The 24,927-nt window shown below is 44.6% G+C and overlaps 1 protein-coding gene across 2 annotated transcripts; it reads right to left on the minus strand.

Moving 5' to 3' along the window:
• Positions 1-226: 226 nt before the first annotated feature.
• On the minus strand, positions 227-23,016 carry LOC110538912 (MHC class II regulatory factor RFX1). Of its 2 annotated transcripts, none has more exons than XM_090194153.1 (19): positions 22,833-23,016; positions 19,146-19,408; positions 18,816-18,944; positions 17,799-17,911; positions 16,863-16,967; positions 15,205-15,302; positions 14,488-14,917; positions 13,853-14,028; positions 13,258-13,377; positions 12,543-12,673; positions 12,011-12,129; positions 10,804-10,913; positions 10,528-10,679; positions 6,885-6,982; positions 6,619-6,768; positions 6,044-6,252; positions 5,636-5,789; positions 5,451-5,496; positions 227-5,220 (listed from the first exon to the last, which is right to left on the minus strand). In XM_090194153.1, exons 2-19 carry the CDS (start codon positions 19,384-19,386, stop codon positions 5,066-5,068), a joined length of 2,736 nt encoding a protein of 911 aa, XP_090050279.1. In that variant the 5' UTR covers positions 19,387-19,408; positions 22,833-23,016; the 3' UTR covers positions 227-5,065. The 2 variants fall into 2 exon arrangements, with proteins under 2 accessions (XP_090050279.1, XP_090050278.1); XM_090194152.1 differs by having other exon boundaries at positions 13,853-14,034.
• Positions 23,017-24,927: the final 1,911 nt, after the last annotated feature.

Here is a 24,927-nt window from a genome sequence, read left to right on the forward strand (position 1 = left end):
TATTTACTAGGAACCAAACGGAATTAAACTGGACGAAATGGGTGGGGACCTACATAAATTTGTCCAATATAAACATTTATTTTCTGAAACAGTTTGCACTAATGAATGCACCACAGCCACTGTGATGGAAAGTACAGTCTTTGTACATCACAGTGTAGAGTCCCCACATCCTGCTCCAACGGAAACTAGTCTGTACATTTCAGAGGAGAAAACAAGGGCAAGGGTGTGACAACTTAAAAAATTCTTAATTTATTTTATATCTTTAAAATTAAAAACATTTGAAGTGCATTCTACAACCTCCCAAAGGCACAGTCATACGTGTATTTGACCAAATTCATAAAACACTGCCACACAATACCGTTTTTAGAAGTAAGAAACTGAACTCTATAAAAATGACAAACATTTTTGTCTGGAAAAGAATGGCCATCGTATCGGGAGATCCGCAGGACATGGGAGGATATATCATCAGCTGTGGTAGTAGCAGACGCCCCAGAGTGTTAAACATGCTGGTTTAGAGGTCCACGCTGCGTGCTCAAGATATGCATTGCTGCCTTTGAAAACATTCTTGGGACACTTAAATGCAATGAAATGTTCATACAATACATGTTCAACAACCGAACTGATCGTGGTGGACAATGTTCTATGAAAATGGCTTCAACAACAAAACAACAGCAGAAAAACTTTAGCAGGAAGGAAACGAGTGAGACAGAATGAGAGATGTAGAGGAAGATAGGGTGTCTGATTCCCCTGTCTCGTTTCACATCGAGCCTGACCCCAGATCTGCTTGTGCTGTCATTCCAACTTCTATAAGACAGCACAAACAGATCTGGGACCATGCTAAACCCATACAACAATGGCACCGACTGTAAGGGTTTCCCTCAGAATACCTTACACCTGTGTGCTGCGATTCCATCAGACACAGATATACAGTACTGTACATGAAAGAGATCTATAGGGATCTCCAAGTGGAGACTGTCTGTGATAAATAGGCAGAACTGTTATATTCTAGCCTGGTACCTGATCAGTTTGTGCTGTCTCGCCAACTTATATGGTCATTGTCAAACCAAGAGTTGGCAAGATAGTACAAACATATTTGGGATCAGGCTACTGACATCTCACCATATAAAAGGACAGTCATTGACTGTGACTGTGCAAACGAAGCAGGACCCTTGGCGCGTGTATGTATGGAGAGCTCATTTGAGGAGAACTGAAATCAAACATACATACTCACACTCAATAACGACTCTCAGTAAATACACATACACACAAAATATACTTAGTGTGTGACAGATTGACACCACATCACCAGACAAGAAAGGTTCACTTTGTGACAATGAAAAGGAAATAGAGTGACACACATATATATAATTATATTATCGCATTTTAACTCAGTCCAGCACAGTCCTTCTTGGAATATGTAAACAAAGTAATTATTTGAAATCAGAAATGTCTGGTGCAGAAATGAAAAAGATAAACAAACATAAAAAATAAGGCTGGCGCAATGACGTGTGGACGACAAGAGGCCACAAAGGTCTCAACAGAAACCAATAAAACAGATGGCAATGAAGCACTTGAAAACACAAACAGGAATATATATTGAACAGATCTCTCTGTACAGAACTGCACATTCAGCAGCAGAGGCAGATGGACGCTGCAGTGGAGAGAAATGGTGGGACTACTGTTCCACATCTGTGGGGTTGACATGGAAACACCTTTAAACCAGGGTTTTATCTTTTGTGTGCGTGTGTGAGTGGTTGTAACAGGAACCCCCAAAACCACGACACTCTTTTTCAGGAAAGGAACAAATCAAATTAAAAAGAACCAATAAAAACATTCACCCAAAATGATTTTGAATGCCTTTGAAAATATCCACCAAATATACAGTCAACACTTCTTCTGAAGCACAGACTCAACAATCGTACAACCAGACACACGTTACAAGACACACACACACACACACACAATCACATAAATCCACGCATGTTCAATCGCACCCTAAAAATACAGCACAGCAGTAGGACCCCAGCACACACACACACACACGCACACACCACGAGCATCAAAAACACACACACCCCACGGGCATCAAAAACACACACAACAACTCTCTTTACAGTCTATCTGCTGTCACCCACATGCCCCATCTCCTTCTGACTGGCTCTTGGGCTTTGATTGACATGAGAGTGAGAGCTAAATGAACAATTTAGAACTGCAGAATCGTAAGCAGCCATTTCCTCTTCCTCCCTCCGTTCCTCCCTATACAGAAGGGTTGGGTAAGGGAGGACAAACTGTTAACCGTCACATCTTTAGGACCACCTTGGTACAGCAGACCGTTGTTGGAGGGTAGTTTAGGTTGGCATGTACATTGTGCTGCCCTGTTGTCAGCCAGTGACACCAATACAGAGAAACATGGCAGGTCCTTGTTCAATACACAGATCCATTCAAGTGACAACAAACACTCTTCACTCCATGGGTCGGGTGTGTGTGTGTGTGTGTAAGTTCACCCTGTGTCCTTTGTGCAGCAATGCCGGACCGGTGATTGTGTGCCCATCCATGCATGTGTGGTATCTGTGCTTACAGCAGACTTGTGCCATACAGACCTTATTGGGACTGTGTCTGTGTGTGTCTGTGTACTGATGGGTCAGCATCTATGTGTAGAGACTGCAGAATTTTTTATTGAGTGTATGAACATGTGTGTGTGTGTACAGTATCTACACTCAAATGTGTGTTGAAACTGTACATCAGAGGTTGACATGGGAACAGGTCTGTCAGGAATGGGAAGTTCTAGAGTCATGTTCAGGACAGCACAGGATCGACAATCCACAGGATGGTAATGTGTGGAGCATTTAATTAAAATAAACTGTGTAGGCCTGATATCGTTCACTTAATGAAAAAATCTAAATCTAATGATAATTTCCTTCCTTCCAGCTCACTCTCACGCCTCGCTTCAGTTGGAGCCAGTCACTACTCTACGCCCCGATCACATGATAGCGTCATTACGCAAAATGGTACGCAGCATCATCTGGATGTGTTCAACAACAGTTCAACCTTCACCTTCTGCTACCATTTCTGTCAGGCCGTCTTCACATTCAGTCTGATGTAATCGTTCTATAACTCCAACGTATCCCCCACACAGAACGTCTTCACATTCAGTCTGATGTAATCGTTCTATAAATCCAACGTTTCCACCACACAGAACGTCTTCACATACAGTCTGATGCATACGTTCTATAAATCCAATGTATCCCCCACACAGAACGTCTTCACATACAGTCTGATGCATACGTTCTATAAATCCAACGTTTCCACCACACAGAACGTCTTCACATACAGTCTGATGTATACGTTCTATAAATCCAACGTTTCCACCACACAGAACGTCTTCACATACAGTCTGATGTATACGTTCTATAAATCCAACGTTTCCACCACACAGAACGTCTTCACATACAGTCTGATGCAAACGTTCTATAAATCCAACGTTTCCACCACACAGAACGTCTTCACATTCAGTCTGATGTATACGTTCTATAAATCCAACGTTTCCACCACACAGAACGTCTTCACATACAGTCTGATGTATACGTTCTATAAATCCAACGTTTCCACCACACAGAACGTCTTCACATACAGTCTGATGTATACGTTCTATAAATCCAACGTTTCCACCACACAGAACGTCTTCACATTCAGTCTGATGTATACGTTCTATAAATCCAACGTTTCCACCACACAGAACGTCTTCACATACAGTCTGATGTATACGTTCTATAAATCCAACGTTTCCACCACACAGAACGTCTTCACATACAGTCTGATGTATACGTTCTATAAATCCAACGTTTCCACCACACAGAACGTCTTCACATACAGTCTGATGCAAACGTTCTATAAATCCAACGTTTCCACCACACAGAACGTCTTCACATTCAGTCTGATGTATACGTTCTATAAATCCAACGTTTCCACCACACAGAACGTCTTCACATACAGTCTGATGTATACGTTCTATAAATCCAACGTTTCCACCACACAGAACGTCTTCACATACAGTCTGATGTATACGTTCTATAAATCCAACGTTTCCACCACACAGAACGTCTTCACATACAGTCTGATGCAAACGTTCTATAAATCCAACGTTTCCACCACACAGAACGTCTTCACATTCAGTCTGATGTATACGTTCTATAAATCCAACGTTTCCACCACACAGAACGTCTTCACATACAGTCTGATGTATACGTTCTATAAATCCAACGTTTCCACCACACAGAACGTCTTCACATACAGTCTGATGTATACGTTCTATAAATCCAACGTTTCCACCACACAGAACGTCTTCACATTCAGTCTGATGCAAACGTTCTATAAATCCAACGTTTCCACCACACAGAACGTCTTCACATACAGTCTGATGTATACGTTCTATAAATCCAACGTTTCCACCACACAGAACGTCTTCACATACAGTCTGATGTATACGTTCTATAAATCCAACGTTTCCACCACACAGAACGTCTTCACATACAGTCTGATGTATACGTTCTATAAATCCAACGTTTCCCCCACACAGAACGTCTTCACATACAGTCTGATGCATACGTTCTATAAATCCAACGTTTCCACCACACAGAACGCACTGCAACTGCCTCTGCAACGAAATGCTGCAAGGCAAACACAGTGTTCCAGTGGAAATGAATGTACATCTGGTGTACCAAAATGCAATGACGCTATTGGTGTGATCGAGGCGTAACGGAATAAATGATTTCTGTGTGTAAAAATCTGCATGGGACGGGAGTGATATTTATCAGAATGGGACAGGAAAGTTCCGGGGTTATAGAAACGCTGCAGGATCCGGGCATTACAGGAAACATTTTTTTACAGGACAAGACAGAACAGGAATGAATGTCAACCTCTAGTGTACATATTAGTGTATACAAGGGTATCTTGGTGTATGTGTGTATACAAATGTTTATCAATCAATGCAGTTATGTGTGAGTATTTGTGTAAGTCAGTCTGTGAATGGAAGTGTGTTTGTGCATGTGTGTATCAGTGCGTGTGTTCAGTCCTGGCCCGTGGTGAAGAGTACTCTCTGGTCGGTTCTGGCCAGCTTGGTAGGCGGCTCCAGAGACTCCTCCCCCAGGCCCGCCCCGTCAGAGGGCAGAGACAGCTCCTGACACTCGTCATCGCTCTCCTCTTCCTCCTCCTCTTCCTCTTCTGGAAGACAGACACAAGTGGGATGAAGGTTAATATCAGAAACCATGGTTATAGGAATAGATTGCCCAATCCCAAATGAGTCCCTAACCCCTAACCCCTACCCCCTATGCTCTCAGATCTCCACAAATGCGTAAGGGGTAGGGATTGATCTGGGATTGGGCAATCCTCAATAAGTAGCTTTATGTCTGGCTGCCATGTGCTTTGTATCAAACAACATGGATGGTAGTTACCTTTGTCTGGATCCAGTGGGTTCAAACTCCTGCCAAGACTGGCGAACTGAGAGACATAGGAAATGAGTCAGTAACAATTGAATGGTAACAACTAAACAACGGTAACTAATATCAACAGCACATTAGCTTTTTTTGGCTAAGGCCACTGTGAGTGTGTGTGTAAATGTGTGTATGTGTGTGTGTACCTCTCCCATGACAGCGATGGGTGTCTCTCCTTTAGCCTGGGCCACTCTGTGTTCTATCAGGTAGTACATGTACTCATCATACAGCAGTCTGATCAGGTGGAAGGATCCGAAGCTGGCAGCACTACGCAGAGTCAGGTCTCTAATCACCATGGAACTGGATGGAGAGGAGGAGGAGGAAGAGTTTGGTTTGGCATGGATAAACAAATCTGGATTTCCTGACTAACCAGGAAAAAAACGTCTCTGAGCAGGAGTGTTGTAAAATGTTAGGACCTTCCCCAAATTTCCCAGTTGGAGGATTCCCTCCCTGCCTATTCCTATTTGATTCTAGTTGAAAATGTGTGAAATTACCGGAAATGTTCCACCGTATTTAGCAGTCATGGGAATAGATGGGACTAATCCCATTCTCACCTGTAGAAGGACCACTTGAGCAGGAAGAGCTTGGCTGCTTTGGGGAAGGCGGGGCTGGCCTGGTAGGGCTTTAGGACCTGAGAGACCACCCCGTCCAGCCAGGCAGCCCACTGCTCCAGAGAGTTCTGCTGCTGCAGGGTCAGCTTGAAGTCCTGCTCCAACTGCTGCACCACACGGTCCTCACAGCGACACACCCACGACGCCTGCTCCTGTATGGAGAGAGAGAGGAGGGGAAGAGGAAAAGAGACAGAGGAGGGGGTGAGAGAGAGAAAGAAAGAGGGGAGGAAGGTGAGAGAAAGAGAGAGAGTCGTCAGTATCATGCCTCTTATATTTTTGTCACTTCACAATTACAAAATATAGTAGTTGAATGACAAGGTAACTGTGTTATGTCAGTACGACAACAACAACAGCAACACACAGAGCTTTAGGACATTATACTACATCTACCAAACAAACACTACAGGGATCACCATCAGTGCTGGTCTGCATCATATGAATATAATGACACGTCTATGGTCTGGACAGTGTCTGACTGTTACTATACACTGTAACCACAGGTCTTAGGTTAGACGGACCTGAACATTGGCGAAGTCCACGCGGTTGAGGTCGCTGAGCATCTGGTTTATCTGAGCTGTGTTCTGTAGCACGGCCCTGGCTGCCTGGGCCAAGTGGTTCAGAGAGGTGTACCTGCGCAGCGTCTGGGCAAACGAACTGGCTGACGTTACCTGGAGGATGAGAGGAGGAAGTGAGAAAAGAGAGCGTGACAAGACCTCACCAAGAACACACACACACCGCAGAAACCAACACATGCTGCCCAACACACATGAAAGCAGACACACACCTTAATGCGGACCATCTCTTCTGGGATGTTCATCATAGCGTTGGTCAACCAACTTTCCAGACTCTTGGCAAAGTTGCGGATGGCTTGAGTTAAGGCACCTGTGGACAGGAGAGAGAGAGGGGTTGACACAGGGCTGAACTAAATGTGCTCTCCTATGTGGTGGTGAACAGAATGTCCTTGAACTCAAACAACCTGTGTTTTATTGTGTTATGTAGAATCTCCACCAGGCCTATGTCATGTTATGTAGATAATTAGTGTAATATAGTGCTATTGTCACGACTTCCGCCGAAGTCGGTCCCTCTCCTTGTTCGAGCGGCGGTCGACGTCACCGGCCTTCTAGCCATCGCCAATCCACATTTTATTTTCCATTTGTTTTGTCTTTGTCTTACACACCTGGTTTTAATTCCCCAATTACTTGTTCATTATTTAACCCTCTGTTCCCCCATGTTTGTTTGTGAGTGATTGTTTGTTTTGTAATACGGTCCGTTATTGTGGCCTCGAATATTTTGTGTTGTATTTGTGGAATCTAGAGTAAATACGTTTATTACTCATATCTGCTGTCCTGCACCGGACTTCTCTACACCAGCTACACACAGGCTGTATTACAGCTATGTCATGTCACATAGTATAATGTAGTGCAGTATAACGCTATGTCTTGTGTACTGTAATAAAATCAAATAAAATCAAAGTTTACTTGTCACGTGCGCCGAATACAGCAGGTGTAGTAGACCTTACAGTGAAATGCCTACTTACAGGCTCTAACCAATAGTGCAAAAAAGGTATTATGAGAACAATAGGTAAGTAAAGAAATAAAATAACAGTAAAAAAAAAGACAGGCTATAAAAGTAGTGAGGCTATAAAAGAAGTGAGGCTATAAAAGTAGCGAGGCTATAACAGTAGTGAGGCTATAAAAGTAGTGAGGCTATAAAAGTAGCGAGGCTATAACAGTAGTGAGGCTATAAAAGTAGTGAGGCTATAAAAGAAGTGAGGCTATAAAAGTAGCGAGGCTATAAAAGTAGTGAGGCTATAAAAGTAGTGAGGCTATAAAAGTAGCGAGGCTATAACAGTAGCGAGGCTATAAAAGTAGTGAGGCTATAAAAGTAGTGAGGCTATAAAAGAAGTGAGGCTATAAAAGTAGCGAGGCTATAACAGTAGTGAGGCTATAAAAGTAGCGAGGCTATAACAGTAGTGAGGCTATAAAAGTAGTGAGGCTATAAAAGAAGTGAGGCTATAAAAGTAGCGAGGCTATAAAAGTAGCGAGGCTATAAAAGTAGCGAGGCTATAAAAGTAGCGAGGCTATAAAAGTAGCGAGGCTATAACAGTAGCGAGGCTATAAAAGTAGCGAGGCTATAAAAGTAGCGAGGCTATAACAGTAGCGAGGCTATAACAGTAGTGAGGCTATAAAAGTAGTGAGGCTATAAAAGTAGTGAGGCTATAAAAGTAGCGAGGCTATAAAAGTAGCGAGGCTATAACAGTAGTGAGGCTATAAAAGTAGTGAGGCTATAAAAGTAGCGAGGCTATAACAGTATTGAGGCTATAAAAGTAGCGAGGCTATAAAAGTAGCGAGGCTATAAAAGTAGCGAGGCTATAAAATTAGCGAGGCTATAAAAGTAGCGATGCTATAACAGTAGTGAGGCTATAAAAGTAGTGAGGCTATAACAGTAGCGAGGCTATAACAGTAGCGAGGCTATAAAAGTAGCGAGGCTATAACAGTAGCGAGGCTATAAAAGTAGCGAGGCTATAACAGTAGTGAGGCTATAAAAGTAGCGAGGCTATAACAGTAGCGAGGCTATAAAAGTAGCGAGGCTATAACAGTAGCGAGGCTATAAAAGTAGCGAGGCTATAACAGTAGTGAGGCTATAAAAGTAGTGAGGCTATAAAAGTAGCGAGGCTATAAAAGTAGTGAGGCTATAACAGTAGCGAGGCTATAAAAGTAGCGAGGCTATAACAGTAGTGAGGCTATAAAAGTAGTGAGGCTATAAAAGTAGCGAGGCTATAAAAGTAGTGAGGCTACATACAGACAGCGGTTAGTCGGGCTGATTGAGGTAGTATGTACATGTAGATATGGTTGAAGTGACTATGCACATATGATGAACAGAGAGTAGCAGTAGCGTAAAAGGTCGCTGAGTATAGTGTAATGTTGTGCTATGTAGTATTATAAGGTGCCTTCAGAAAGTATTCACAACATGTAGTGTAAAAAGTGGGATTAAAATTGATTTAATTGTCATTTTCCGTCAACGATCTTCACAAAATACTATGTAATGTCAAAGTGGAAGAAAAATTCCAACATTTGTAAAAAATAAATAAATAAATAAAAACACTAATATATCTTGATTAGATAAGTATTCAACCCCCTGAGTCAATACATGTTAGAATCCCCTTTGTCAGTGATTACAGCTGTCAGTCTTTCTAGGTAAGTCTCTAAGAGCTGTCCACACATCGATTGTGCAACATTTGCCAATTATTAATTTCCAAATTCATCAAGTTCTGCCAAATTGGTTGTTGATCATTGCTAGACAACCATTTTCAGTTCTTGCCACAGATTGTCAAGCAGATTTACAGTAAGTCAAAACTGTAACTCGGCCACTCAGGAACATTCACTGTCTTCTTGGTAAGCAACTCCAGTGTAGATTTGGCCTTGTGTTTTAGGTTATTGTCCTGCTGAAAGGTGAATTCAACTCTCAGTGTCTGTTGGAAAGCAGACTGAACCAGGTTTCCCTCTAGGATTCTGACTGTGTTTAGCACCATTCTGTTTCTTTTTTTATCCTGAAAAACTCCCCAGTACTTAATGATTACAAGCATACCCATAACATTATGCAGACACCACTATGCTTGGAAATATGGCGAGTGGTAATCAGTAATGTGTTGTATTGGATTTGCCCCAAACATAACACTTTCTATTCAGGACAAAAAGTGAATTGCTTTGCCACATTTGTTTGCAGTATTACTTTAGTGCATGTTTTGTAATATTTTTATTCTGTACAGGCTTATTTCTTTTCACTCTGTCATTTAGGTTAGTATTGTGGAATAACTACAATGTTGTTGATCCATCCTCAGTTTTCTCCTATCACAGCCATTAAACTCTGTAACTGTTTTAAAGTCACCATTGGCCTCATGGTGAAATCCCTGAGCGGCTTCTTGATACACCATCCAAAGTGTAATTAATACCTTCAGCTCAAAGGGATATTCATCCTTCTTTGTGAGGCACTGGAAAACCTCCCAGGTCTTTATGGTTGAATCTGTGCTTGAAATTCACTGCTCGACTGAGGCACCTTACATATAATTGTATGTGTGGGGTACAGAGAGGAGGTAGTCATTCAAACATCGTGTTTCACACAGAGTCCATGCAACTTATGTGACTTGTTAAGTACATTTTTACTCCTGAACTTATTTAGGCTTGCAATAACAAAGGGGTTGAATACTTATTGACCCAAGACATTCCAGATTTTCATTTATAAAAATGTCTAAATACATAAGTTCACGTTGACATTATGGGCTATTGTGTCTAGGCCAGTGACAAACAATCTCAATGTAATCCATTTTAAAATTCGGTCAAGAGGTTTGAAAACTTTCTGAAGGCTCTCTATACTGCTCTGTAGTTGTATCAGTATTATGTGGTGTTGTGTAGTACGTTCTAACTCACTGGGGATGGGCCGCAGCACATCGGGGATGAGGATCTCCACCAGGCCCTGGTACAGGGTGTTGTCACAGTCGCGGCTCCAGCGGAGCACAGGGTCGTACTTACACAGGATCACTAGACAGTCCTTAGGCAGGCGCTTCTCAGACTCATCATGTCTGTTACAACAATACAGATACATTAGAAAATGACACAGGATTCTTGAAAAAAATGACTTGATATTCCAAAAAAAAGAAAGACAGTTGCTTTAGTAGCATATTGAAGTCCCAGGACAAGACGTACACAGCCAGTGTGCCAGTGTCTCCACTCTGGCTCTCTTCAAACCTCCAGAAGGTCTTCCACAGGGTCTCCACCAGGGTGAACTGCAGGTTGATCGTCACGTCCAGAATAGCCTGGAAACAAAGAGGGAACACCAGCACCATCAGTATCAACTAGCTTAGCTCCTCCCTTTATGCAAAGGATGCACAGGACAGCTGGACCGACAGAAACAACAGTGAGATGTACAGATGACATGTACATAACAGGACTATACAAGAACTGATGAATGAACAATGACACATACACCGGGGTAGGTCTCTGTACAGACAGACAGGGGTAGGTCTCTGTCCAGACAGAAAGGGGTAGATCTCTGTACAGACAGACAGGGGTAGGTCTCTGTACAGACAGACAGGGGTAGGTCTCTGTACAGACAGACAGGGGTAGGTCTCTGTACAGACAGACAGGGGTAGGTCTCTGTACAGACAGACAGGGGGGGGCCTCTGTACAGACAGACAGGGGGAGGCCTCTGTGCAGACAGACAGGGGTAGGTCTCTGTAAAGACAGAAAGGGGTAGGTGTCTGTACAGACAAAAAGGGGGAGGTCTCTGTACAGACAGAAAGGGGAAGGTGTCTGTACAGACAGAAAGGGGTAGGTCTCTGTACAGACAGACAGGGGTAGGTCTCTGTACAGACAGACAGGGGTAGGTGTCTGTACAGACAGAAAGGGGGAGGTCTCTGTACAGACAGACAGGGGGAGGCCTCTGTACAGACAGAAAGGGGTAGGTCTCTGTACAGACAGACAGGGGTAGGTCTCTGTACAGACAGACAGGGGTAGGTGTCTGTACAGACAGAAAGGGGGAGGTCTCTGTACAGACAGAAAGGGGTAGGTCTCTGTACAGACAGACAGGGGGAGGTCTCTGTACAGACAGACAGGGGTAGACAGACAGACAGACAGGGGTAGGCCTCTGTACAGACAGGCAGGGGTAGGCCTCTGTACAGACAGACAGGGGTAGACAGACAGACAGACAGACAGACAGGGGTAGGCCTCTGTACAGACAGACAGGGGTAGGCCTCTGTACAGACAGACAGGGGTAGGCCTCTGTACAGACAGACAGAGGTAGGCCTCTGTACAGACAGACAGAGGTAGGCCTCTGTACAGACAGACAGGGGTAGACAGACAGACAGTAACATGCTGTACATATAAACAACCAGTGTGACATACAGACAGGCACCTCACAGTGTTCCCGATACAGCAGCTGGAAGCTCTTGATGTGCTCCAGTTCTATGCCCTCCGGTAGGGCCTTCCCCTGCAGGTCAAGGTCAGGGAACTCTGGGAGGGTCCGAGACGCGTCTGCATGGGGACGGAAGACAATATTAATTGTGTATTTACACAAGCCAGATACTGTAAATGTCTGACCTGTTTTATCACTGTCTGTAACCTACTGAAGTTCATTTGTTAGTGTTTAATAAATGTCCCGGTTCGATATTGTCCATTCCGTTAATCAGTCAGTCTATAACTCTGAGATTTGTGTCTTTGTATTTCTCTACTGTACTTGGTAAAATATGGTCAAATGTTATTACATAGTAGGTACATTTTAAACACTCTTCCTTTTCTTTGGTGGTCATATAAACACTAAGTGAAGTAGCTACTCATTGACTCCAGTCCTTATTGGTACCATATACTGTAAACACCAAGATGGTACAATAAGGTGTTACCCCAATTCCCCCTAGTGTTGACAGACCTGACACCCCCCACCCTCTCACCCAGGAACTGCTGGTACTGCTGCACTTGGGCGCTGATGTCAGAGAGCCCCGCCCCCTGCTGCTGCTGCTGTTGGCCCGAGCCTGCCGCCATGCCATTGGTCATCCCCTCCACCTTCTGCACCGGCTTCAACCTAGGGAGGAGGGGTTCATGATGAAAATAATGAAGATCCTTTATACAGCAGGGAGGCTTCAATGAGAGAGATACAACAAAATGGCACAATAAGTTCTAGGAATAAGGACAGAAATACAGAAATGAAATGAGAGAAAGGGAGACAGAGAGAGTGAGAGGGGAGGAAAGAGAGACAGAGAGTGAGAGAGGGTAGGAAAGCGAGACAGAGAGTGAGAGGGTAGGAAAGAGAGACAGAGAGTGAGAGAGGGGGGAAAGAGAGACAGAGAGTGAGAGAGGGGGGAAAGAGAGACAGAGAGTGAGAGAGACAGAGAGTGAGAGACAGAGAGAAAGAATGAGAGGGTAGGAAAGAGAGCAACTGTTAGAGTGCTAGAGAGAGACAGTGTTTGAGGCACTGTGAGAGTGAGAGAGGAGAAGAGAGAGAGAGACAGAGAGACGCAGAGAGAGAGAGGCAGAGACGCAGAGAGAGAGAGACAGAGAGACGCAGAGACAGAGAGACGCAGAGAGAGACAGAGACGCAGAGAGAGAGAGAAAGACAGAGAGAGTGAGACAGAGAGACGCAGAGAGAGACAGAGGCTGATAGCCCACCTCTGTTTCTGAGAGAAGGGCTGCTGTCTCATGGCCAGGTGCTGCTGGTCCTCCATCAGTCTGATCAGAGAGGAGCAGGCCTTGATCCTCAGGCCGTAATAGTGGTACTTGGAGTTCCCCCTGGAACACATACACAATTCAGCCTCTGATTCAGCCTAAGCTTTTGGGGCGTGTGCGTGTCTGTATGATATAACCCGTCTCACCGGGTGCCCAGGCGGCGTGTGTGTGTCTGTATGATATAACCCGTCTCACCGGGTGCCCAGGCGGCGTGTGCGTGTCTGTATGATATAACCCGTCTCACCGGGTGCCCAGGCGGCGTGTGCGTGTCTGTATGATATAACCCGTCTCACCGGGTGCCCAGGCGGCGTGTGCGTGTCTGTATGATATAACCCGTCTCACCGGGTGCCCAGGCGGCGTGTGCGTGTCTGTATGATATAACCCGTCTCACCGGGTGCCCAGGCGGCGTGTGTGTGTCTGTATGATATAACCCGTCTCACCGGGTGCCCAGGCGGCGTGTGCGTGTCTGTATGATATAACCCGTCTCACCGGGTGCCCAGGCGGCGCGTGCGTGTCTGTATGATATAACCCGTCTCACCGGGTGCCCAGGCGGCGGGTGCGTAGCCCCATGAACACGGATCTGATCAGCTTCCCAAAGGAGGCAGCGTTGACGGGCTCCAGCTTCTGCTCCTGGCAGTGCAGCAGGTAGTGGCAGTAGAGGGTGGAGCGAGGCAGACTGACCCCTTCAGCTGTCTCATAGTTATCTAGCAGCCACTGCACCTGGCAGAGAGGGACACACAGAGAGAAGGGAAAAATGGATGGGTTAGTCAACAAACACACACGACTGATCGGTTTGGTTTCTGAGCGTTATATATTATCAATCATTCATTATAATAGAGACATGAGGGGGGGCAGAAGTAAGCTTGGGAGGGGCTGTAGTGCAGGGACAACGATATAACAATATAACATGATGAAGCCATGTCCTCTTACAGTCTAGTACTGAGACTAGAACAGCCATGTCCCTCCTACAGTCTAGTACTGAGACTAGAACAGCCTTGTCCCTCCTACAGTCTAGTACTGAGACTAGTAGAACAGCCATGTCCCTCCTACAGTCTAGTACTGAGACTAGTAGAACACTGAAAGGTGTGTGTGAGAGAATAGTACTGAGACTAGTAGAACACTGAAAGGTGTGTGTGAGAGAATAGTATTGAGATTGGCGTCTCTGTCTCATACCTTTTTGTCTGCCGACGGTACGCCACTACCCTCCTCGCCCTCTGTTGTACTGACGGTGGCAGGAGAGGAGCGGGCGTTGTGGGTGGAGTAGCCCCCCTGACTGTTGCCACTCAGCATGTACCCCCCCTGGATCACATAGCTGCCCCCGCTTCCATTAGCCCCCGCCCCTTCCCCAGTCCCATTGGCTGTTCCCCCTGTCGCCACCACCGTTGCCCCACCCCCAGAGGCGGCCGCCGGATTGGCCACAATCTGGCCTGTGCCAGCCACGTACATAGACACACCACCGGTGGAGCCCGTTGTCACGGAGACGGTCAGGGGTGTGCCGGTGGTGGGGACCTGTGAGCCAGAAGTGGGAGGGGCTTCGTAGTAAGGGGCGGCGGTGGTCTGAGTGTACAGAGGGGTGTCTGTGTAGGTGAAGCTGCCTGAACGACTGGAGTGAGGGAGGAGGTGGGAAGAGGGAGGAATGAAGGGAGCAGGGGAGGAGAGAAGGACAGTGATTTTCAAATTCAGCAGTATAACTGTTGTCTTGAAAGATGAACCACTGCATCACAAAAATAGCAGTCCCAGATCTGTCTGTCTGGCTTACTCCACTGTCTAGTTTTAGAAGTTGAGGTGATCAAGCTAGCTAGTTAGCAACAGTTAACAAACTATATAAGCATAGTGGCATAGCATTATATCACCATAGACAGTGTTCAGAGAGAGTAGAGGAGAGCTTACATTGTGCTGGTGGTGTAGTTGTTGTCTCCCCCTTCAACATACTGCACCTGATTGGTGTACACATGCTGCACTGGCACCTGCTGGAGCTGCTGCTGCACCTGGGACACACACACACACACACACATGCAGGCATGAGTACACACACAGAGTCGGTCAAAACACTAATCTACTCCCCCTCCTCCAATTTCCTTTGAAGTGTGTCCAAATATTTCAACCGTAGTCAATCATGAGGCATACCACATCAATCACGGGCTCATTCACTTCAATGGGAAAATGACCTTGACTTGCAGGCTGCTCCCCTTACCCTTCACATTGCTCTTCCCTACCTACTGTGTTGTCTCTGCCTTAATCACACTCCACTCTGTTACCCACTGACAGCCTCTCTAGGACACCTAACTTCCATTTAAAGCTGCAATAAGTCATTTTGGGGCGACCCGATTCCATTCACATGTGTGTGTTATGGATCTGTCATTCTCACTGAAAACAAGTCTCAGAAGTGGTAGATCTGTTCTATGTATTTCTCTGCTTCCTGTTCATCATTTTCGTTTTTGTGTCTTTTACTAGGTTTTGTACACCAGCTTCAAACAGCTGAAAATACCATATTTCTGGTTATGTAAAAAATATTTCACAGCGGTTTAGATGGTACAATGATTCTCCACACTAATACCTGCTTGTTTTGTCACATAAACTGAAATCACGCAAGCTATTTTTTATTTAACTTTTATTTAACTAGGCAAGTCACTTTAGAAAAAAATCCTATTTACAATGACGGCCTACCCCGGACGACGCTGGGCCAGTTGTGCAGCGCCCTATGGGACCCTCAATCACAGCTGGATGTGATACAGCCTGGATTCGAACCAGGGACTGTAGTGATGCCTCTGAGATGCAGTGCCTTAGACCGCTGCGCCACTCGGGAGCCCGGAAATGGCGGAGCAATTTCTGCATAGTGCATCTTTAAGTTAAAACTGCACTTAGTAGTGGGAGACTAAGGCAGAAATTCCACCTAATTGACCTACTCTGAGGGCAGAGGCTGCGTCAAACAGGAGTGGCTGTCCTTGGGCTGTGGTGACCGTGGGGTAGCCTCCCATCTCCATCCCCTCCCAGCCCAGCGAGAGCACCGACAGGGACAAGGCGAAGGGAGGGAAGGTCAGGGGGAGGGAGAGGGGGAAGTAGGAGGGGTACTCCTGGAGGCTGTGTCCGTCTGTCTGCATGTCTGGGTGTCTGTCTGACGGCACCCATGCAAAGTACTGTGCGTCTGTCCTGCTCTGCTCTGCTGTTGTCCACTCCTCCTCTACCTCTCGGTCTCTCCCTACGTCTGTCTCATCCCTCTCTCTCTGTTTGCTATGCGAACTCTGGAACCAACCAACCAGGAGGGAAATGTTGTGATGTTTATCTGGCTCAGCAGGACCAAATGAATACATAATACAATGCATTACAGCGTGTGGTTGTTGAATTATATATACTATCTTTAGCTCAAATGATGGTTATGTGTGTGTGTATATTTCTGTGTTATGTGTGGTGTTCCGTTTATGTCTTGTACATGTGTGTTATGCATTTTTGAGAGAGAGTGTGCGTGTGTGTGTGTGTGTGTGTGTGTGTGTGTGTGTGTGTGTGTGTGTGTGTGTGTGTGTGTGTGTGTGTGTGTGTGTGTGTCTTACCTCCTGAGTGAGGTGGACAGGCTGCAGGTTGGTGACACTCAGCTGGGTGGTGATACCCTGTTCAGTCTTGGCTGTGATCTGGGACGTTGCCTGCACCACTGACCTCTAAGGACAGAAAACACAACACAGATAGATTCACACAGTGTATAGCTAAGACAATAGCGTCTGGTAGCTAAGATAATAGCCCTGTTACATCAGCTCAAACTGGGTGTGACGAGAACTGAACATTTTTTCCTCATGCTTCCCATGTCCTGACTTGTCCAACACATGTTTCACAGCGTACTACTATGGCTGACCCTGTAAAACAACACATTTCACTGCACCTATCCAGTGTGGGACAATAAAACATCTGAGATACTGTTTTGCCATCTGAGATCAGTTAGACACCATAGGCTTGAGAGACTAGTAAGTATTTTGAGCTATTTCCGGCCAAGTTCTCTCGGGGAACAGCAAATGCTAGTTTCGATAGTTTTTCCTCAATTCTTGGTTTGTTCAGAGGTTGTTATCGTAAAACCCATAACTGCTGAGACTATCACTTCTCATTTTCCACATAATAGTGCACCAATGCTGGACACCAAATACCGAAGGGATGCATAAATACTTTATGTCAGCACTATTTTGGCTTCACCAAGTCTTATGATAAGTTGCAAATAATAAACAGTTTTTTTTCTGTGTGGTTTCAAGTTGCAATTGTTGCAATATCATGTGTCTACCAGGATCATGTTCATTAGGGCATGAAAGAGAAAAAAGTTCAGATAGTCACCTCTCTGTTTTAATCTGTTTTCTTCTGTTTGGTGCCTAATGAACATGACCCAGGTGTGAATGAGAGAGGGGAAGGGACCTCTCTCTACCTGCTGTGTTTTAATCTGTTTTCTTCTGTTTGGTGCCTAATGAACATGACCCGGGTGTGAATGAGAGAGGGGAAGGGACCTCTACCTGCTGTGCTGCTTGCACCTGCTGCACCACCTGTGTGGGAACCCCAGTCTGCTGTACCACAGCTGGAGGAGGGCTCGAGTCAGACACAGAGTCACTTGAATGGAGAGAGCCCTCTGTGTAGAGAGAGTGAAATAGAAAGGGAGAGAAAGAGAGAGAAAGAGAGAAAGGGAGAAAGCGAGAGAGGGGGGTTAGAGAGAGAGAGAAAGGGAGAGAGAGAGAAAGGGAAAGAGAGAGAGAGAGAAAGGGAGAGAGAGAGAGAAAGGGAAAGAGAGACAGAAAGGGAGAGAAATGGAGAGAGAAAAACAGAGAGAGAGAGCAAGACCTGTTAATATGAAATTGTGACTTCTCTCGGAGCCACTACACCCACATATTACAGTACACAACCTCTTCATGATAAGCAAGAGCACAGGGACAGAGTTCACAGCAATCAGAGACATTCCCCTCATTGCAGGTTTTTAGATTCATTTGGTAGAAACTGTGAATCAGAACGGCTCTCTTAAGATCAAGAACAGAGCTTGAACAGGAAGCTATGAGACTTGTTACTTCCTCTCTCTCAGGCCCATCTAAGAACGTGACACCAACGTAATCTGATTCTAATTTATCTTTAGTTTTATAATTTATAATCTCTGTAAAGCATATCATACATATTCTAAGCTAAAATAATGTTTGCACCATGTTTTGTGCTTTAATTGTATTTTTAATCCCAGCCCCCATTTCCGCAGAAGGCCTTTTGGTAGATTGTGGCCATCATTGTACATAATAACTTGTTCTTCACTGACTTGCCTAGTTAAATAACAGGTCAATCAAATTAAATAAATACAAATTGTCAGGTTTCTGAATGAAATGCCGCAATAATGTAGCCTGGTCCCAGGTGTTTGTGCTTTCTTGCCAACTCTTATGGTCTGCGTGACAATCACCATAGGTGTTGTCAAACAGATCTGGGACCAGACTAGTGTCGGTCATGACTTCAGATAAATTAAGTCAGTAGCATGTGATGTGATGCTGAGCACGGCTCACCTGTGACGGTGACTACGATGTACTGGGGGGCGTTCTGGGCGTTGTTGGCCTGTGATGAGGAACCCTGGATCTCAGCCGTCACATACTGGGTCTGGGGGGGAGGAGCCTGTGTGGGCGCCACCTGGACAACTGATACAGACACTAGGGTTAATTTATTGCATGATACACATTGTCATAAGAATCTGAATGGATGCATACCTATAAGACATGACTCAAAATGCCATAAAAGTACATAAATATATCAATGAAACAATATAAATATTTATTTATACATCGCAATTAATAAATGTATTACAATCAAATGAAAAATTATACTGGCAGAAACAATACCTGCTGTCTTCTGTGCCGCTGTGGGAGTGGCTTGTGCAGGGGGTGTGGTGTGTCCTGCTGCGGCTGCAGGAGCCCCCACTGTGGTCTGAAGCTGAGCCAGGAACTGCTGCGTAGGAGCTACCACGGTGTGTGGGGCAGCGGATGCTGAGGACTGTCCAGCCACCGTCACACTCCCACTCGCTGCCCCTTGGGGCTGGGTCGTCACGGGCTGCAACTCCCCAACGTAGCCTGTCGTGGCCATCACGAGAACTGGGACTCAGACACTGAATATGTGAAAAATAAAATAAAATCTTGTTAGCTGAGAGATCTAGCTGAAGCCTGGGTGCCAGTCTTTTTCTGCTCTCTTGCCAATTCCTGACGGAATTCTTGTGTTTGGCTTGACAATGACAGCAATGTTGTTGGCAAGAGCACAAACAGATCGGGGACCAGGCTAATCTACAATGAATAAAAAATATAAAAGCAACATAAAACCCTTTCAAAGATTTTACTGAGTTACAGTTCATATAAGGAAATCAGTCAATTGAAATAAATTCACCAGGCCCTATGGATTTCACATGGCTGGGAATACAGATATGCATTCGTTGGTCACAGATACCTATTTTTTAAAAGGTAGGGGCGTGGATCAGAAAACCAGTCAGTATCTGGTGTGACCACCATTTGCTTCATGCATTGAGACGCCTCCTTCGTATAGAGTTGATCAGGCTGTTGATTGTGGCCAGTGGAATGTTGTCCTACTCCTCTTCAATGGCTGTGTGAAGTTGCTGGGTATTGGCGGGAACTGGAACACACTGTAGTACACATCAACCCAGAGCATCCCAAACATGCTCAATGGGTGACATGCCTGGAGAGTATGCAGGTCATGGAAGCACTGGGACATTTTCAGCTTCCAGGAATTGTGTACAGATCCTTGTGACATGGAGCTGTGCATTATCATGCTGAAACATGATGGCAGCGGATGAATGGCACGACAATGGGCCTCAGGATCTCTTCACATTATATCTGTGCATTCAAATTGGCATTGATAAAATGCAATTGTGTTCGTTGTCCGTAGCTTATGCCTGTCCATAGCATAACCCCACCCCCACTATGGGACACTCTGTTCATAACTTTGACATCAGCAAACCGCTCGCTCACACAATGCCATACACGCAGTCTGCCATCTGCCCAGTACAGTTGAAACCGGGATTCATCCATGAAGAGAACACTTCTCCAGCGTGCCAGTAGCCATCGAAGGTGAGAATTTTCCCATGTCGGTTACGAAGTCGAACTGCAGTCAGGTCAAGACCCTGGTGAGGATGACGAGCAAGCAGATGAGCTTCCCCGAGACTGTTTCTGACAGTTTGTGCAGAAACTCTTCAGTTGTGCAAACCCACAGTTTCATCAGCTTATGGTAGAAAAATGAACATTCAATTCTCTGGCAACAGCTCTGGTGGATATTCCTGCAGTCAGCATGCCAATTGCACGCTCCCTCAAAACATGAGACATCTGTGGCATTGTGTTGTGTGATACAACTGCCCATTTTAGGGTGGCCTTTCATTGTCCCCAGCACAAGGTGAGAGAAATAAGCTTTTTGTGTGTATGGAAAATTTCTGGGATCTTTTATTTCAACTCAAGAAATATGGGACCAACACTTTACATGTTGTGTATATATTTTTGTTCAGTGTAGCTATAGATAGTAATTGTTAAATTGTTGCTTTATCTTTAATGGGGCCCTATCATCATCATCATCCAGACTGTTCCTTAACGTGATAATGATTGAGTCAGTGAGGCCAGATGGAACCCAGCAGGAGAGGTTTCTTATCAGCACCTGGCTTTTTACCGCTGTCTCAGAATCAGAATCAACTTTATTCGCCATGTGCATTTGCACATACTCTGAATTGTACTTGTTGATATGGTGCTGCTCGTGATTGAAAACATTTAGAGACCGAATACAGACAGAGAAGTTTAAACACAGTTTACAAACATTTTAAACAATTATACCACCGTAATTAATGTATTGTAGAACTGCCTCTAATTAATTCCATAATTGAAATTGCTATACACATGGGGAACGTCTGCTTCTTTACACATATTCTGTCTGGGCCTAATAATGAGTCAATTCACTTATGACTGAGATTTCCCCTCCAAAGACTGTTAGTGGTACAGCTAGAGAAGAGGTGTGGGGAAGGAGAAGGCTTGAAGGGAAAGAAAGGCATGCATTTGGTGTCCCGTTACCTGTAATGCAATCAGTCATCTCTAATGTGACTGCTGCTGCTACAGGCCAGAAGGCTTTTTACATTGACATTTTTGTGATTTAGCAGACACTCATATCCAGAGCGCCTTACAGTAGTGAGTGCATTCATTTTAATGCTTTTTCTGTACTGGTCCCTCGTGGGAATCGAACACACCAACTGATCTTCACGGGACTGCAACATGAGTAAAGTGGGGAAGCCAGTCTCCATTCTGCTTGTCTATTGACACTGCGTAAAGCATTGGTGTTGTTTTTACTTTTAGTTCACTTGTAATTTACATGGTTATTAAAGGGGCAATAACATGGTGTCTGGACGAACTACAGAATTTAGGCCACTCTTTTAGAATAGAATATCCAGCCTCTAGCTTTGACATGTCTATTTCTCCCTAAAGTACCAAACCCTTCTCTCCCTCGCACTCTCTCATATACAGAAGAGACACTGCTCTGTGGAATTTATAACAGTATAGCAGGTTTACAGATGTGAAGCAAAATGTTTTCAAGAATACTACCATTTCACCCCTTTTTAGCCTATTCAATAGTATGGGTTTTATTGAGTAGCCAATACTCAGCAAATAACTATATATGACCTTTGCGGTTGCCAAAATTAGACGAAGATATACATTACTGGACAAAATTCAGTTTAGCTATCCAAGTGAATGAGTTACTGTTTGGAATTAACGCAAATGCCCCCCCATGTTTCAAGGTCCTTGTCACTGTAACTGACATCTGCATAATATAGTCAGTCGCGCCCCTCACTGACACGCCCCTCTTCACATTGCTTGCTTGACTTCACTTCCCAGTGCCACCTTTCTTGCCCTCGTACTGGCTTGAGAACTAAAACCTCTGGCCGGCTATTTCTTCTTATTTACCAAATTACAATGCATCTTTAGTTAGCTTTTTAATTTGTTTTATCCAGGCTACTACTATCAGCTCGCAGTGAGATTGGCTAGCAGCAACTAGCTAGCTAACGTTGGTTAACGAGTCAACCTCTGTCTCAGCCAGGCAGAAGGACATTTTGCGTTAAAGCTGATAAGATGGGTAAAGTTTGAACATTATTTGACAGATGCCACTGTGGTTTTCCACGTAGCCTGGCTAGCTAACATTAGCTTCGAGCTGGTCAGCAAGCTGCATGTCAACAGCAGAGCTAGCTAACGGTCGTTAGCTTGTCTCGCGTATCTACAACACCCGCCATTTTGTACCCATATCGTGCATTTGACATCGCCATAACAACGGCCTGGGTATTAAAGCGTCATGTCAGGCATAATGTACTCAGACACCGCGTTTCAAGAGACACTATTGATGAGCCAACAAGCAAGTTAGCTAGCTAGAGACGTTGGCAACCAGTTTGCTATAAATGGCTACTGAAACAGGCAAAGAAAAACAGCAGCATCCAACATAATGTTTCATTTGAAATGTTAGAAGCACACGTAAACTATCTAATATGTTTAGAGTTTCACCTCTGATTCCAAGTGAATTTCCCACCGGTATTTTTGTTTTTATTTTTTTCAAGGATTCAGGCTGTTGTTGTTGATTCTCGTTGCTGGGTTCTTGTCGCCAGGGCTACCGTGGCTATGGCGCTTCGTCCTCACCGGGGCAACTGTTGCTACCCACCCGCTTTCTTCCCTCCCCCTCATTCGCGCTGATTGGCAGACAACTCCCAACATGTTTTAAAGTGGTAGTACCACATAATTTGTCGATACAAAGCACTCATTCACATCTGTGAGAAACCCATGTCCAGTTTGAACATGAAATTAAACAACGGAGGCGGATCCCAAATCCGGGATAGAAATTTGATTATTCTAATGTCAACCCACTAGTGATTTGGTAGTAACACTGTATCTCAGTTTGATCGCCGTTTTATTTGATCAAATATGTTGAAATAAAATGTAACATTAAGTTAGACAATGCGACCTCAATGTCACCTGGTCTGCAAGCATGCAACCTTATTATTGTGTAGGCCTAGACCTAGTGTAGCAAGCTCTTTTAGAGCAATAAGGTTAAGTGAAAGTGACATAATTATTATATTGCAGATGAGTGATCAGTGAATTTAGTTGTCTAAAACAACAACGCTGTATATGAACACTGAATGAAAATGAGTAGTTTAACATGGATTCTGTTCTCTCTCACACATGTAATGTAAAGGGATTTATTGGTGTGGGAAACAGTGAAATACATGGGTCTATGTTTTTGGTTGGATAGGTTTCTTAATTTCTTTCTTAGGTTTTTGCATTCTTCATCAAACCATTTGTCATTGTTGTTCATTTCCTTAGGTTGTCTGCTTGACATTTTTAGATTTGATAAGGCAGCTGAAAGGTCAAATATACTTTAGGCTTTGTAATAACAAGTTTAACTATTTCAGTGAAACGTTTTCTAAAAGGGATTGAATTTGTTGTTGCCCAATTTTTTGGGGTTGGTTTCTACACTACTTTCCTTTCATCGATAGCATGTCTTAGTATTATGCAGTCCCTTTGGCTTTGATGCCTCATGATTCAATATTGAGCTTTTCAAATAGACTGGGATTGATAAAGCAATCTACAGTACCACTGCCAAGGGATGAACTGTAGGTGTACTTACCATAGGAGTCACCTCAAAGCTTACCAGTGACTAAGTACAGGCCCAGCGACCAACATAGCTGCAAGAACTGTGACCAATTTTTGTTGGTTGTTTTGCAGTAGTTATGTCTTGTACACACACAAACATAAACTCAGCAAAAAAAGAAACGTCCTCTCACTGTCAACTGCGTTTATTTTCAGCAAGCAAATTTAACATGTGTAAATATTTGTATGAACATAACAAGATTCAACAACTGAGATATAAACTGAACAAGTTCCACAGACATGTGACTAACAAAAATGGAATATGTGTCCCTGAACAAAGGGGGGGTCAAAATCAAAAGTAAGTCAGTATCTGGTGTGGCCACCAGCTGCATTAAGTACTGCAGTGCATTTCCTCCTCATGGACTGCATCAGATTTGCCAGTTCTTGCTGTGAGATGTTACCCCACTCTTCAACCAAGACAACTGCAAGTTCCCGGACATTTCTGGGGGGAATGGCCCTAGCCCTCCGATCCAATAGGTCCCAGACGTGCTCAATGGGATTGAGATCCGAGCTCTTCGCTGGCCATGGCAGAACACTGACATTCCTGTCTTGCAGGAAATCACGCACAGAACGATCAGTATGGCTGGTGGCATTGTCATGCTGGAGGGTCATGTCAGGATGAGCCTGCAGGTAGAGTACCACATGAGGGAGGAGGATGTCTTCCCCGTAACGCACAGCGTTGAGATTGCCTGCAATGACAACAAGCTCAGTCGATGATGCTGTGACACACCGCCCTAGGCCATGACAGACCCTCCACCTCCAAATCGATCCTGCTCCAGAGCACAGGCCTCGGTGTAATGCTCATTCCTCGTTGTAACACGAATCTGACCATCACCCCTGGTGAGACAAAACCGCGATACACACACACGTATACAGACAGTCTACATACTGGCAACAAACAAATTATTCAAAAAGCAACACATTCAGTCGCCATCAATGTCGCTCTCTTAACCTG

Source organism: Oncorhynchus mykiss, chromosome 12 (assembly GCF_057628025.1).
Source record: "Oncorhynchus mykiss isolate SJ-2025 chromosome 12, ASM5762802v1, whole genome shotgun sequence".
In the NCBI taxonomy this organism is placed as follows: Eukaryota; Metazoa; Chordata; class Actinopteri; order Salmoniformes; family Salmonidae; genus Oncorhynchus; species Oncorhynchus mykiss.

Bases quoted from the DNA above. Each gene is read 5' to 3' on its own strand.
- LOC110538912 (XM_090194152.1), bottom strand. From the start codon at position 19,386: ATGGCCACGACAGGCTACGTTGGGGAGTTGCAGCCCGTGACGACCCAG. The intron at 15,303-16,862 runs GTAAGACACACA...TGTGTGTCCCAG, and splicing joins CTGTCCACCTCACTCAGGAG to GTGCAGCAGCAGCTCCAGCA. The intron at 6,769-6,884 runs GTGTGTGTCTGC...CTCATCCTCCAG, and splicing joins AAGAGATGGTCCGCATTAAG to GTAACGTCAGCCAGTTCGTT.